This window comes from Echinops telfairi, unplaced genomic scaffold (genome assembly GCF_000313985.2).
Source record: "Echinops telfairi isolate 266 unplaced genomic scaffold, ASM31398v2 ScPeMD7_7420;HRSCAF=8458, whole genome shotgun sequence".
Taxonomy (NCBI): Eukaryota; Metazoa; Chordata; class Mammalia; order Afrosoricida; family Tenrecidae; genus Echinops; species Echinops telfairi.
Genome location: NW_022111320.1, coordinates 54,273,666 through 54,289,619, shown reverse-complemented (window position 1 = coordinate 54,289,619; position 15,954 = coordinate 54,273,666). Strand labels below are relative to the sequence as shown.

At 51.4% G+C, this 15,954-nt stretch overlaps 1 protein-coding gene across 10 annotated transcripts in view; it reads right to left on the bottom strand.

Annotated features, from left to right (window-relative positions):
* CACNA1D (calcium voltage-gated channel subunit alpha1 D) overlaps nt 1-15,954 on the bottom strand; it is a 364,222-nt gene that overhangs the window by 59,751 nt on the left and 288,517 nt on the right. For all 10 annotated transcript variants that reach the window (XM_004715209.3, XM_004715211.3, XM_045297543.1 and 7 more), the window contains 8 exons: nt 14,681-14,740; nt 12,176-12,282; nt 9,666-9,753; nt 9,027-9,134; nt 8,882-8,934; nt 7,796-7,942; nt 5,797-5,998; nt 3,579-3,737 (listed from right to left, as the gene is read on the bottom strand). In XM_004715209.3, coding sequence (XP_004715266.1) covers nt 3,579-3,737; nt 5,797-5,998; nt 7,796-7,942; nt 8,882-8,934; nt 9,027-9,134; nt 9,666-9,753; nt 12,176-12,282; nt 14,681-14,740 — 924 coding nt within the window. The remainder of the gene's footprint in view (nt 1-3,578; nt 3,738-5,796; nt 5,999-7,795; nt 7,943-8,881; nt 8,935-9,026; nt 9,135-9,665; nt 9,754-12,175; nt 12,283-14,680; nt 14,741-15,954) is intronic.

The window sequence follows — 15,954 nt, the reverse complement described above, 5'->3', positions numbered from 1 at the left end:
CCAAGACCCTTCTGTAAGGGGATGCCCAGAGCCCTACAAACGGGCTTTGCGTCTCCACTCCGCACTCCTCCCCTCATTCACAATGATATGATTTTTCGTTCTGATGATGCCTGATACCTCATCCCTTCGACATCTCGTGATCACACAGGCTGGTGTGCTTCTTCCATGTGGACTTTGCTGCCTCTGAGCTAGATGGTCACTTATTTACCTTCAAGCCCTTAGGGCCCCAGATGCTGTATCTTTTGATAACTGGGCACCATCAGCTTTCTTCACCACATTTGCTTATGCAGCCATTTGTCTTCAGTGATCGTATCGGGAAGGTGAGCACACAATGGTATGATTTTTTTGTTCTTTGATCCCTTTGGCTCCTCGTGATCGCACAAGCTGGTGTGCTTCTTTCATGTGGGCTTTGTTGCTAGAAGGCCACTTGTTTACCTTGCAAACGCCTTTCTTAAACAACACAGATGGTACCTACGTACATGGACTCCAGATGGAACCCACATAAACCAAATTGACTCCATCTGTGAGAGAAGATGATGGAGAAGCTCCTGATCAGCAGCTAAAACCAGACCAATTACTCATGTGCAAGTTCAGATTGAAGCTGAAGAAAATTAAAACAAGTCCATGCAAGACAAAATGTAACCTTGAGTATATCCCACCCAAATGTTGAGAATATCGCAAGAGCAAATTTAATGTATTAAACACTAGTGATAGAAGATGCATCAACATGATTGGTTAAACAGGAAGAAAATAAAAGTCATTAAAAAGACAGGCAATAAGGAAAAGATCAACGCTTACTCTTAATCATAGAGCAGCAGCAAGGCAAATGGAAGCAACGACGACGTCAAGGAGCTAAACAGAACATTCTGGAGGGCAGCCTGAGAAGAAAAGTGAAGTATGATCATGAAACAGGCAAAGACCTGGAGTCAGAAAACCAGAAAGGAAGAGCACGTTGCTCAGAATGATCTTAAACTGAAAGAACTAAAGAAAAAATCCAGGCCTCGAGTTGCAATATGGGCAAAACATTGAAGAAGCAAAAGTAGGAAGCAGTAAAATAAGATGGAAGGAATACACAGAGTCACTGTAGAAAAAACCACAACCCAAACCAAAGCCTTCCGACCATCTCAGGAGGCAGCATACGCGCAAACACCAGTGGCACTGCAGGAAGAAGTTCAAGCTGCTCCGGGACCTGATGGCGTTCCAATGGAAGCGTCCCACCAAGTTGATGAAGCACTGGGAGCGCTCGCTCAGCTGTGCTAGGAAATGTGGAGGACAGCTACTTGCCTAACTGACTGGGAGAGATCCATATTTGCATGCATTCCAAAGGAAGGTGCCTCGACAGAATGCTCAGATTATCGAAGACTATTATGGATCTTATATGCAAGTCAAGTTTGTGCTGAAGACCATCCAACAGCAGTTGCAGCAGCACACTGACAGGGAGCTGCCAGAGGTTTAGGCCGGATTCAGGGGAGGACATGGAAAAAGAGATATTATGACATCAGATGGATCTTGGCTGAAAGCAGAAAATACTACAAAGATGTTTACTTTTGCTTCACTGTCTATTCTCAAGTATTCGATTATGTGGATCATAATGAGCTATAGAAAGTCTTGAGAGGAATGGGAATTTCAGAACACTTCATTGTGCTCACGTGGAACCTGTTCATGGAACAAAAGACAGTTGTATCAACAGAACAAGGGCACACCGCATGGTTTGATATCAGGAAAGGTGTGCAAAGGCTATGTGTCCTCTCACCACACTTATCCTATTCAATTGGTGTGCTGAGCAAAACACCAGGGAAGCTGGCTCATATGAAGCAGAAGGCGGCATCAGGATCTGAGGAGAGCTTATCCACGACTTATGATACGCAGATGACACAGCCTTGCTGGCTGAAAGTGAGGAAGACTTGAAGTACTTGTTACTGATGATCAAGGACTGCCATCACCAGGAAGGATTATAACCAACGTAAATAAAACCAAAACCCTCACAACTGGACCAATCGGTCATATCACGACAAGTGGAGAAAAGTTGTCAAGGGTTTCATCTTGCTCAGATCCACAATGTTCATGGAAGCAGCAGTCAAGAGATCGAATGACGCATTGCATTAAGTAAATCTGCTGCACAAGACCTCTTTTAAAAGTGTCGAAAAGAAAGGATGCTACTTTGAGGATTAAAGCCCGCTGGATCCAAGCCACAGTAATTTCAATTGCCTCCTATGTATGTGAAAGGAGGGCAACGAATAAGAAGACCAAAGAAAAGTAAATGCATTTGAACTATGGTGCTGGTGAAGAATACTGAAAATGCTCAAAGAGCAAACAGCTCTGTCTTGGAAGAAGTACAGCCAGATGATTCTGTGAGGCTGGCAGGATTTGGTCTCCTGTGCTTTGGACATACGGTCAGGAGAGACCGGTTCCTGGAGAAGGTCCAGATCAAGTGGAGCGGCAGCAAAAAAGAGGAAGGCCCTTGATGAGCTGATGGACACAGGGGCTGCAACAATGGGGTCAACTGTGAGAACAACTGTGAGGACGGGGCAGGACTGCGTGAGTTTCGTGGTGTCGCACATGGGGTGGCAAGAGTCAGAAGGAACTTCACAGCACCTAGCAGCAACATCTACTCCAAAAGTCTGCCGGTGAAAACGATGAATCACAATGGTCCAACCAGCAACCTACCATGGGGATGTGCAGGACCAGGCCATGTTTCAGACTGCTGTGTATGGGGACACCTTGAGTCAGGAGCCCACTTGATGGCAGCCAATAACAACTACATACTTGGGCTCATTTCTTACTGAGGCCTCGTTTGATTTACCCAAGTTCCTAAAGTCTGTCAGGGAGAAAGTCTGATGGAGTCCTCCATCTCAGCATCCTGGCCTAGTGTGGTGCCTGCGAGACAATGCAATTTTGGGAAATGGTCACTGTAAATATCATTCTGCAGTCCGCTTGGTCAAACAGAGTGAGCTGTATTGCTTGACTTCAATGTGAATAAGAAGTAACTGTAACCCACATCAAGCATTGCGTCTTCCGTCAACTAGGAAATTCTCCGCCACCATTCTGAGAACTCCTTACGGACAGGAAAGTGATTGATTTTTTTGTTTTCCAGCAGTGGGTGGTCCCTCTGTTAGTTCCAAGTCTAAGTAGCTTGACCCTTCCCTATCTCTTAGACATAGACATTGGATACCCCCACTTTAAGTAAGCAAGCTTCAAGAATTTTCAGTAACTTTCCCACAGCCATCCAGCTGGTCAAGTGAGGAGCGAAACGCCTTGCCTCGCCAGGCCTTGAGGCCTTCACCAGAACTCAGCCGCAGGCCTGCAGTCCACATTTACAGAACCGAATGCTACACTCTGGCTCCATGATATGTCGCCTACCATCACGCTGTCTGTCGACATGGTCTCAGAAGCAAAGGGGCATCTTAAACTCCTCATTCATGTGAACTAGGATGGAACTCTGGATAAACCAGAGCCCAGACTCATCAGAAAAGTCATCCTATCCTTTTGCAACGGAGTGGGCTTCCACCCTCAGAATTCGGGGCACGGGGCTGTGCAGAATGCCCAGACTTGATCCCCACAGCTGTTTCCATTTTTACCTGCATGGCCAAGCAGAGTGTGTTGAGCATGATGAGGACAAACATCATGTATTCGAAAGGCGAGGAGTTCACCACGTACCAGAACTTGTACTGGTAGGGATTTTTGGGGATGTATCTTCGCAAAGGACGGGCTTTCAAGGCATATTCAACACACTGGCGCTGTAATGGCAGAAAAGAACAAAACGAGTTTTCCTATGGAAAGAGGACATTGTTCATGTCTGCTCTGAGAGGGTCAATTCGCAGCTCCTGGGAAGGAGCTGGGGGGGGGGGCACTGGTGACAGCCACTGAGATCACCATCCTTCCTTCCACTGGCACCGCTCTGAGTCACTGACCAAGTTGCCCTCCTCCTCCACCACCATGACCCTCAACGCGACTGTGGGTAAGCAGGGTACTTAGTGGACATCATTGTACTGAAGAGACAGTAAGGCTCAGAACTTGTAACTGTCTTGCCTGAGAGCCTGCAGTGAAGGAGTAGAAACGTGAGGACCTGCTCTAGGTCTCAGGACTTCCTTTCTTCTACACGGTCAGGTTCTAACTCTAATTCTCAGCTTACGCTGTTCTCCGGAAGCCCTGCAAGCAACGAGAGGCACAGAAATCCCTGAGAACTCATTCCCAAGGCCATCAGCCCCGGGTGCTGCTGGATGGAGCACCTATCAGGAGCCTGAACATGTTCGCTGTGACGTCTTACAATGCACCACCTGCGTCCATCGGGCCCTTGTGGTGCTAGTCTCCGAGTCCGCGTGCGTCTTCAGGAACAGAGGCTGAACAGGGTGGGGCGCTTTCTTCCCCTTACCCCAGGGAGAGAGGCTAGTCTATCCTTGCATAAGCTCCAAAGGAACCTCCAATTTACAGAGCCTTCAGCTCAGCATCAAGGCCCTGCTTGTTCCCAGACTCTGTAAAGGCTTCCCAAGAGCCTGCACTCTTGGCTCCGACTACAGACAGGAACCTGGACATGCTCTGCTCTTGCATGCGGCCCCATGCACCCCCACTTGAGCCTAAAGTGGAACCCTCAGAGCTCTAGTGAGGCCTGGCTGGTTGGGCCTGGGTCTTGTCCTGACACAGGTGGGCAGGTGGGCAAAGAGGTGGTCCAGGCCTTCCTCTGAAGGGACTGACTCCCTGACAGCTCAAAGTACTATCGTCCTGCCAGCCAAGGGCACACTGTCCTCACCGCCTCTGAGGAGGGACACCCACACCCAGGACAGACAGCCTAACCCTGCACGGCCATCCCCGAGGAAGCCCAGGCTGGTGGAGCGTCATGAGACAAGACCACTACTGACATAGGATGTGTGGGAAGGGGCCCCCCAAACAGACTCGTTTGAGGGTTTCGAGGACCCTCTAAAGAGTAAACCCATCCGTCTGTCAGCTTAGCGAGAGCGCAAGGCCCAGCTGTAGCCAAGGTCACAGGGTGGCCCAGAGAGCAGGATGGAAACCCGGGTCTCCATGTGGTCCTGGAAGCAGAGCCAGAGCTCCCACGCCTATCGGACTGGCTGAGCCGCGGTGCTGGGGAAGGGTGCTTGATGGCAGTGCTAGCTCCGAGCTCCATGCTGAGAGTTAACGGGACTTTCCTTGTAGTGTCCAGGGTGCTTTTCCCAACCCAACTGGGTCTTCACCAGGGGCAATTTTGTTCCTCAAGAGACAGCTGAACTTTGTGGAGCTGTTTTCAGTTGTCACAACTGGTGAGGACACCACTGGCATTGAGGAGGCCGAGACAGGGCCGCTCTAAAACCACCTCTGGTGCACAGGGTGCACGAAGAGAATGGCTCAGCCTGTGACCTCAGCAGAGCCAAGGTGAGAAACCCTTGCACCGGAAGACACCTCCCAGCAGGGGCTGTGGAGGTGCAGGCGGGTGTCTGTTGGCCCTTGGGCTTACCCCCCACCCCAAGATTCTCGGCTGTCCCTGGGGTCATGCCCATGAACCAGGAACCAGGCCTTCTGTGGCTGCTCAGCCCCAGGTCTGGTGACAGAGTTTGATGTATATCTAGAAGCCTCTCTGTCTGTATTGAGGCCTCAAACTGACTCAGAATGTGCTCTGAACAGGGCCCCCAGAGGGCAGGCAGGTACCCCTCTCTGGACGTGGGGACAGGGGTTGGGGGGGGGTGTGCCTCTGTGCGTGCGTGCGTGCGTGCGTGCTGGGCAGTGGGGAGGAAGCAGTCCATAGAGGAGGCCACCGCCCTGCTTGCTGGAGGGAAAGACGTCCACACAGTGTGTGACTCTCACCTGATTTTTGTCCAGCTCACAGTTCTTGTACTCCTTCTCCCCCTGCTCCTGAAAGGTCACGATGACGAAACCGACAAAGATGTTCATCATGAAGAAGGCCACGATGATGATGTAGATGATGAAGAAGATGGAGATCTCCACGCGGTAGTTGTAGATTGGGCCTACATTCTCCCCGTTGGAGTCGATCGCCTTATACAGCAACCTGGAGGGCAGAGAAACCAGTGAGCCCTGCTGCCTTCCTCCTCTCTGCGCTTCTCTGTCACACAGGCTGCCCGCTCCTTCCTAGGAGCCCGTCCTGAAGCCAGCCCAGCCTTGGGGGTTCCTGGTGGCAGTCTCCCGTAGCCCAGTATCTAGGGGTGAGAGCACCTGGAGGACGCTTTTTGATCGAAAACCCAAGGGCTTCACAATCATGTACTAGCACCCCACTCTGTTCACAGGAGAGGGGAGCAAGAGGATAGCAGGCAAAGGCATGGGTGGAACAGAAAGCCATGTCCACGCTGTGCAAAGACAACAAGCGACCGACCGGCCGGGGAATCTCCAGAAAACTGCGAGGTGGCCTCCACTCAGAAATAAGCGCTACAACCAAATTTATGGCCAGAACATGGAGCAAGAAGTAGGAAATTCCATGCTGCTGCAAACACAACACTTCTGGGGCCTCCTGCTCATGGCGGGGGAGGGGGCACCCCCATGTCCTCTCACTTCAGCTTCACATTCCTCTGGCAAGGCAGGCAGGACCATCCTCCTCAGTTTATGGGAGCTCAGGGAGGGGTGTAAGTGTGAGGCTTCACACAGTCCCTCTGACCCCCAAGCCTCAGGTCTGTCCCATTACCCCTCGGCTGGCATCCTGATGCACGACCACACAGGGTCCAAGACCTGAGGCTGCAGTCGGTGTCTCTACAGAGGGAGGGCCTAGATTCTGGTCTCTCTCCTCCCCAGGAGCAGTTCCCTAATGAACTCCCCGGGAACACCTGTACATAGCCCTGAGTCTCACAGGCCTCTCGAGAGCTCCCCTAGCCTGTCTACCTCTGAAGCTCCTCTGGGTGCAAAAACTCGACGACATTCCAGATTCCATACACATGTGTTCTGCTGGCAGGAGCTGGGGTGTTGAGAAGGCTTCATGGGGCAGGGGCAAAGGCACGAGAGACTCTACCTTCTTTCTACCTTTCATCCTTTACTGGTCACTGGCACTCATGCGGTTAGGTACGACCTTCCGTCTCTGTGCAACTCTAGTGTCCTCCACCCCACACTCCCTGTGGAACTTCCTGGCCTGGCGTGCTCCACGGAGCATATGTGGAGAGCATGTGTTATGGACAAGTGGGGATGCCAGGGAAGAGATGACCACAGGCCACACCATGCATGCCCTATGCTCAGTGCCTGTCGGGTGGAGGAAGGAATGGAGGGAGGGGTGGCTGGGTGTACTATCACAACCGTGTCAGGAATTGTGGAAGGGAAGTTTCACTGGCATGAGAATCTTCGTGGCACCTGGGTAGACCCCATTCATACCCAGAGGGGCTCCCCCACCCAGAAGCCTGGGGCCTGTACTGTTGATGCTTCACAAACCCGAGTCCTGTGAGTTGATCACAAAGGTTGTCATTGATTAACCAGGAGCCAGCAAGGAGCCCTAGTAGAGCATCCATTAAGTACTCAGCTACTAACAGAGAGGGTGGCAGTTCAAACTCACCAGCTACTCGACAGGAGAAAGATGCAGCCACCTGCTCCTGCAAGGGCCCCAGCCTTGGAAACCCTGTGGTGCACGCCTGCTCTGTCCTATAGGGCCCTACGGATCAGAATTGACCCAACGAGGGCCACAGGTCTGTCCTACAGACCATGAAGTGGCCAGCAGATGAAGGGAAAATGCCGAAGGGAAAGCCTGTAACTATGGAGAGCAGAAGAACTGGGGCACGTTGTAGGCGAGTGTCCCCTCCACCCCCCAACCGAGCAGTAGTGGGAGAGGGGAGCAGACAGGCCACGAGCCCCACAGCCTCCTGGGAAGACTTACTCGGGCCAACCCTCAAACGTGGAGACCGTGAAGAGTGCCATCATAGCCGACAGGACGTTGTCAAAGTTGAAATCACTATTTTGCCAGATCCTCTCACGAACCACGGGGTTATCAACTTCCCCGTCCTTGTAGAGAATGAACAGCCCCCTAGAGAGGGCAAAGAAGTGCAGCTGGTTCAGGATTCGCAGGTCAAAAAGAAGAGCAGTTTTCAGCCAGTCACACCTGCCCCACTGTTCAGCTCCAGGCCACAGAACTGAGCTACAGACTGTCAACCTCCCGCCTTTTCTCATCCTGCATTCAATCTGAGAGGAGCCCTGGTGGTGTAGTGGTTACGCATTGGACTGTGACTCACACAGTCGGCAGTTCGAAACCACCACCAGCTCCTCGGAGAGAAAGACAGGGCTTTCTACTCCTGTGAACAGTTACAGTCTCAGAGATGGGGAGGGAGTGTGGGGCCAGGGCCACTCCTGGGTGGGGAGCTGGGGTGGGCGTGAAGGGTGCTTGTCTGTGGCTACCGCCGCCGCCAGGCAGCAGTTAGCCTGCACAGAGGCTCTGTGCTAACACAAGGGTCCCTGATGGTGCCGTGGCTTGGGCAATGGGGGCAGCTCAGCACAGGTCAGCAGTTCCTCGAGTCCACCAGCCGCTCCGCAGGAGACAGCAGAAGCTGCCTGCTTTTGTAAAGACTTACCAACTCCGAAACCCTGTGCAGGGTCCCTCTGAGTCCTAACCCAGCGGACGGCAGTGTTTGCTTTGTGTGTAGGGGGGGGGAACCTGTTAGCTACATCTTTAGGGGGCGGGGAGACACGGATGTGACAGTGTCAAGTGGGAAGCACTGGTCTCCAGGCTGCTGCAGAATCCTTTGTAGGGGATCTCTGTGGCCATAGGGACGTGTTGGGGGTCTTCAATAGATTGTCAGGATTTCTCCTCCCACACACAGTCCACAAGCTCCACACTGAACAGCAGACGTTACAAGTTGAGCCCATAAGCCTCGTACTCTTCTATGCCACACGGTGGAAAATCTAGCACTTCTCCAAAGGTTTTTCTTTGCACTCCCAAACGACCCATTCTTGCTCCCAGGGCACTCACCTGCATTCTTCAGGGTTACTTTTGGCTTCATCTGTGCAGCGATAGAACTTTCCCTGGGTACCAAACAGACAGAGAGATAGTGTGCGGGTTTCTCTCCGGAGAGAGGAGCCAGCCACCCTCCCAGCACGCAGGCCCTGCCCTCTACCTTGAACAGCTGCACCCCGATGCAGGCAAACATGAACTGCAGGAGGGTGGTGACGATCATGATGTTGCCGATTGTGCGGATGGCCACGAAGACACACTGGACCACGTGCTGGGGAAAGAGGCAACGTGAGCATGGAGGACCGCCACTTCCTTTTCTCACTGCAGGTACCCACGAGCTAAGGTTCACAAACACTGTTGAGAGCTGTCCATCAATCTCAAGGGCTTTTTCAAACTTTCTGTCCCTTGCTACTCTTTGGAGCGGGCACATGGGCCCCACATTGGTTTCCACTTAAGAACTGTTATACAAACAGCACTGTCTGGCCCACAGCCCACTAGGTCCTCCTCCACCCTGCCCCGAAGCAGCATAGGAAAATGCAAATCCACTAGCCTTTGTCCCACACCCATGGGGAGAATGTAAAGACTAAAATACAGGCAGAGAAATATTTTTAGTAAAGGGAAAAGGAACAAATGGTACCTAGATAAAGTAAAACACTGGGATGATCTTGGGATACAGGCTAATGGTTTAGAAATTTCCTCTGCACCACTGAAAAACCCACAGAACCTCAGCCCAGCTCTGACCCAGAAAAGGCAGTAATTACAGCGAACCCCAATCCAAGAAAGCCCAGCCTGGAATCAAAACCTTAAGTCCTTTTGCTCTGTTGATGGCCCTGAGGGGCCTTAGAACTCTTAAGACCCTCAGAATCTTCACCACCGAGATGGCACTGGATCTAAAAGGAGGAGACGCGGCAAAAGAGAAAGCAGAATGAGTTACGGCTGGACAGAAATACTTTGAGACTACTGATTCCACTTGACCCTCACGTTGACACCACTGTGAGAGTGTGAGACCTCTGTGCAGCTGAACAGCCCTCTCCGGGACTCACAGACCACCCCCAAGCTTCTCCTCCCAGAGCAGCCACGCAGCATCTCCCCGGAACTACCCCCCTGGTCCCTCACAGAGGCCGACCGGATGCGGCTAACACTGACACGAGACACGGTCTCCTACTTTGTCTTAGTCCTTTTACTCCATTTCAACTCTAGATAGTACTTGGCTTTTCAGGGTTCTTCTTCTTGGTTTTACTGGTCTAAAGTTTGGAAACCCACGGCAGTGCTTTGGTGCTGGGACTTCCTGGCCACCAAAGATTTCAAAATCTGGACAAAGAAATGGGTAGTTGTGACCAATGTGGTGTGTATGACAGTCGGGGTAAACCCAGTATGTATCAACAGGGGAGACTACCTGGCGGGGCCCCTGGGAAGAGCTCTCCCTTTCAGAGGCACGGCAGGGGTTAGCTACGGCAACGAGGGGGTTCTGGCCTGTCCAAAGGTCCTTGCTGAGAGTGCCTGCAGTCAGGATGGTTCAGTGTGGCTGGCCCATTCGATCAGGAGGAAGTGGGTAAGGACCGGAGTTCAAGAGGCAAGTAGAGCCTAAGAATTCATAGGAGCTGTAAGGACGCTACTTCCAGGTGATGGATGCATGACGCCCTATGCTGGGCAGCAGTGGGAGGGGAAGAAGACTGCAACAGAGGCTGTCTCAGACAGGGGTTCCCGTGTTCTGACGGGGAGCGAGTTCCTATTTACTGTCAACTGAGAGGTCGGCTGTTCTGACGGGGAGCGAGTTCCTATTTACTGTCAACTGAGAGGTCGGCTGTACACATCTTGAGCCCGCATGGGTTCTGATGTCAGCAGATGGAGCAGGCAGGAAAGTGACGGCACACACACAGGCCCCCTGGTGCCTCTGGCCCAGACACCTGGCTCTGGCAGGCAGGCAGTGCTCGGCCCTGGCTCTCCCCCCACCCCAAATCCCCAGATGGGATGCAAAGGGACTGGGGCATGGACCTGCAGCTTGGTCCCCTCCTAGCTCAAACATTGCAAAGGCCAAAGGGAAACTGCCATCACAAGGGCTGCATCCTGGAGATCAAGGGGGGTGGGGTTGGGTTTAGATGTTAAAAATGAAAGGCTCCCAGAGGTCCGGGCAACTGGAGCTAGCGTCAGTCTGGCTCTTTCCCTCCCTTGGAGTCTCGGAATGCACAGATGACAACACGCAGACGTGAGCAGGCAGTGAGCATGCCCCCATGAGGACGGGCATCCTCGGGGACCCTCCACAAGGGCCCTGAGGGTCAGAATGGACCCGATGGCATGGGCCGGAGTCAGTTCTGGTTTTGTGCTTGTGGTTGGCATGCTCACACACACCCCATCTCCCACAGTTAAAAAGAAAAAAAACAAGAGAAAATATGAATGAAAAGCCATTTTATGCCAACCACAATGTAAAATAAAACAACCAATCCACAGTAAGCTATACTTCATACCCACTGGGGTATCAATAATCCAAAGGAGTTCTGGAGAGGATGTGGAAGGACTGGGGCCTGGTGCACCGCCCACGGGGATGTGCAAGGGTGCATCCACTGTGGACAAGGTAGGCATTTTTGCAAAAGTCAGATACAGAGTTGCCCAACCTTATCGCAATTTCCACTCATAGGTGTGTGTGTGTGTGTGTGTGTGTGTGTGTGTGTGTATATATATATGCATATGTCCACACAGAAACCTGTACACAGCAGCATCCAGTGATGAATGGATGAACAAAATGTCGTATATCCACACCACAGGCTGTGGGTCAACAGTAAAAAGAAGGGGAGTACTGATTTAGAAGCTGTACCATGAATGAACCTCGAGAACACGAGGCTCAGTGAAAGAAACCACTCACAAAAGGCTATGTGCTTTATTGTTTCATTCACGTGACACGTCTGGACCGGGCAAACCCATGCAATGACTAGGTGTGAGGGGCCCAAGGACAAACAGAGGGTGACTGTCATGATTCTAGAGTCTCATCCTGGGGTGATAAAATATGGTGAGGCTGACCGTGGTGACGGTTGCACATTTATGGGCATACACTACAAATAAATTGTACACTTTATGGTGCACGCTACGATACATAAGTTGGAGCTTAATAAAGCTGCATGTAATCGCAACAGCAACAACAATAATAAATTGCTTCAGTGCCCCCTAGCATAGGAACAAATTTAAATAGCTGCCGCGTAACAAATGCCACCATCAAACTGATGCTCAGCCTCTAAGAATCGGGTGAAATTCTCTACATGAACCCACCCAACTGCACGCATCCCCCCACCCTCTCACACCTACACACAGAATACTTACTGAATCCCAAATGACACCAGAGACACCCCCACCACCAGCATGTCCAGCAGATTGAAGTAGTTCCTGCAGAAAGCTCCTTTGTGAAGGAAAGCCCCGAAAGTCGTCATCTACAAGCAAAGTCATGGGCACGTCACTATCTCTTCCCTCCAGGAGAAAAGAGAACTAAGCTCTTTATAAAAGCTTGAGGAAAGTCGGCCTGCATTGTCAAGTGTGTAACTTTCGGAAGCCAGAAATGTAAACCAGCTGCTCATCCAAAAAGCGGGGGAAGTGGCAGTTTATTTCAGTTACGTCTTTTCCTGACAGGCCAAGTGAGCCTTATGACATTACTGGCATGTCCGAAGAGCCCCACCTCAGGAGAGGGTACAGATGACGGTATTAGTTGGAATGTCATTATTACCCAGACAACGCAGCTTCCCCTGCAAGGCGACCGGCCTCTGGGGCCCAAGCACAGCCTGCACTGACCCAGTTCAGCCTTCCCCTTGGGGGCTGGGAAGAGTTCAGAGGTCAGAGTGTTCACTGGTTCTCTTTACAGAGACCCAGGCATCCTATTCCCAAGGTAGACCCCTGGGTGCACCTCCAGGCCCAAACCACCCACCCACTCACTTTAAACAGCACCTCTACACCCAGTTCCTGCGGGGAGCCCTGGCCATGCTGGGCTCGTCCCCAGCAATAGGCCGGGTGGGGACTGCAGCACACAGCCTGGTGCACCAGGGGGTTTTCACAGGCATTTCCCAGCATAAAAAAAGGGACTATCCAGAGTTCACTCTTTATGTCAGGAAACCGGTGAGAGCATGGAAACATGGAGAGGTGAGGGGAATTGAGAAACCACCACGCTGAGCGTGTGAAACTCTCACAGTCCACCCTTTTTGACCCACATGAATGGCAGTTCCATGTGGTTGAACGAAGTAAGCTTGAGTCTTCTCCATTTTCTGAAAAAATACCTTTCAAAAGGAGAATGGATCACAAGAATTAAGTCATTGTGGCAAGTATACCAAAATTAAAAAGCAACTCTCTCTTCTTCTCCACGGTTTCTTTCGCCTTCTCCTTTTCCTTCTTCCTCCTCCTCTTCAATAGTCCTGTGTGCTCAGTGGCTTCAAAGCCCAAGAGTAACTTCCTTCCTCTCACAGCTTAACCATGTGGAAAGTGAACTCAAGCCTCAGTGGAGCAGGCTGACCACACGCACTGCATCTCCAGTCCATCTGGGGAGGAGGCAAGCTATAGCTGGCCCCTGGGCCTCGGGAGAGGCAGGGAGCGTGGGCATGTGGGTGCACCCAGCTCTTCTGCAGAGCTCTCGTGAGACCACCTTCACAATCTGGTCACCAGCAGTGTGTAATTCTCACTCAGGAGAGAAAGAAACGTCACCCACACTCACTCATGTCAAGGGGGGAAAAGGACTTGGATTTTTTTTTTTCTACCTAAAGTTTAAGCCGAGATTGGTTAGTTGTTTGGCTTTGTTTTAAAAAAAATAAAAAGCCCAATTCCTTGCTGAAGCTTATCTGTGGTTTCATGTTATAGAAGATTTTGTACAGAGTCCAAGTCTGACAGTGGCCTAGGATAGAACCCATCTTTTCCTGGAGGAGAAGGGTCCATTTCCCAGCTCGTCTCCCCACTAGAAGCCAGGGCAGCTCTGGCGGTCCTCAGGGCCATCTCCTCACAGGGGGGCCTGCGCTTGGCCCGATGGGACTTAGCAAGTCTCTCGGAGTTGTCGGGCGCCCGGGCTCTCTGCTGCTGGTTTCCTGCGCTCTGAGCACAGAAGACTGGGGCCCAACCACTGGGCAGCACTCACAGTCAGACACAAACCCATGCAGCAAATGGCAGCTGCCAGCTCATGCCTGGGCACTACATTTAGATCTCCCATCTAAAGGGCACACTCTTTGCTGTTGTATAAATAAATGTACACCCATCCATTAAAACAGGGATGAAATAGCTTAACACAAATAGACTCATGTTCTCTTGCAAATCCTATTGCAAGACAATAGCTTGTTACTCGTTTAGGCCACTGAAGACATAAACCGAGTCTGAGAAACATGCCCTTCACAGGGTAAAGGCGCTTCACACGTAGCGATGTATCCATTATCCATTGACAGATGTCAAAGGAGATACATATGTATAATTTTTTTAAGGGAGAAAAATAGAACCTCCAATCAGTTTTAGGAAGCAAAAGTTGCTCCTGCATGCATTCATTCAGAAGTTAAAAAATAAGGAGCAAAAATAAGTTGGAATGGTTTACAGGGGAAAGAAGTCCTCTGATTATGAAAAAGTTGATCTTTTTCACAGAAAAGTCAAAAGCGTTTCATGCTTGGCTCCTGTGAATCCCACACAGGAGGAAGTCCGTCAGCACACGGCTGCTCGAGTAGAGCCTGTTACCTTCAAAAGGATCTCAAGCGCAAAAGTCCCTGTGAAGACATAGTCTGCGTACCCTAACACCTGGAAGGCAAGCACAGAATGGCAAAGGTTACTGCTACACGGGCGGCAGGCAGCGAGAGTCAAAGAAAACGCCGTTACCTTTAACAGGATTTCAGCAGTAAAGATGGCTGTGAAGGCATAGTCAAAGTAACCCAGAATCTGCAAAGCACAACACGGTGTGAGAGCGGCAGCCGGCAGCCGGCGGCCATGCGCACTTGGGCTGCCCCCACCCCAACCCCCACCCTTCTCCCAGGCCCATCCCCTACCCCCTACCCCCTCTCTGGTCTTAAGTGCTAGTGCTCAGAAATTCCCCGAGAGGTCCGCTTACAGCCCCTCTTTTAGGGCCCCAAAGAGCCTCTTCTAACCACTTGGGTCCATGCCCTGGACAGATGGGGGCTCATTTCTGAAAGTGCTTCGTTAATCACTTTTGTCCTCTGAGTACTAGATCTACAAAGTCCTTATGACACCAGATAAATTAGAACCCTAAACACACTGTGGATTTGTAACTGCGTCTTTGGCTGAATGAAGTGTGCTGCCACCCAGCTGGGCATCAGACTGGGGGAGAGATGTAAATAAAGATGTTCGTGGCATCAAACTGAGCCAGAAACACACACACACACACACACACACACACACAGCCCCTCACGTTCCCACCCCCACTTCCCCGGGCTAAGACTGTAAGATACAACGGAACGACCATCTTTCCTCTGCTCGCTGCTCTGCCTCTAACGCTGCTCGCTCCAGTACTGGCTGGCGCCTCGCTGGGCCCCTCAGAGAACATACCGACTTGGCCTCTACACGATCAGTCTGGCTTCGTCTATCAGCATTTCTGAAGACACTACCCGCTGTCCTGAGGCCTGTCCACCCTAGGGCTCCAGGTCCTCCTCAGAGTCAGGAGTATGACCTCTCCCAGAGGCTGCACCCAAGGAGCTATGAAGCCCACGCTCACTCCCACAGATGTAGTAGAGACTGTCAATGAGAGACCACCCTGCCTGCTGACCTTCCTGACACGCTCGTTCTCTGGTTCTGAAGGAACGTGGAGACTGACCCAGGTAGGGGCAGATGAGCCAGTAGGCCCAGTGCCCACTGGTTCAGAATAAGCAGGAAAGCATGGAAGTGCTTGTGCTTACTGAACTGGAGTGAACAATTTCACCTGGTTTTCATCACATCAAAGACCTGGTAAACCCTGGGCAGCTGCTCACTACAGGATGACTAATAAGCAAGCACAAGTTTGTGTGCACTTTCCCTATTGGGTGGTCTATCCCTGACCCAAGCCAGCGCCTTTCCTTTAAGAGATGTGCAATGCCGCTGTGCTGTCAAAGCCAATCCCAATTTTATTCACACATCGTTATGTCTGCACACCCACCTAGATA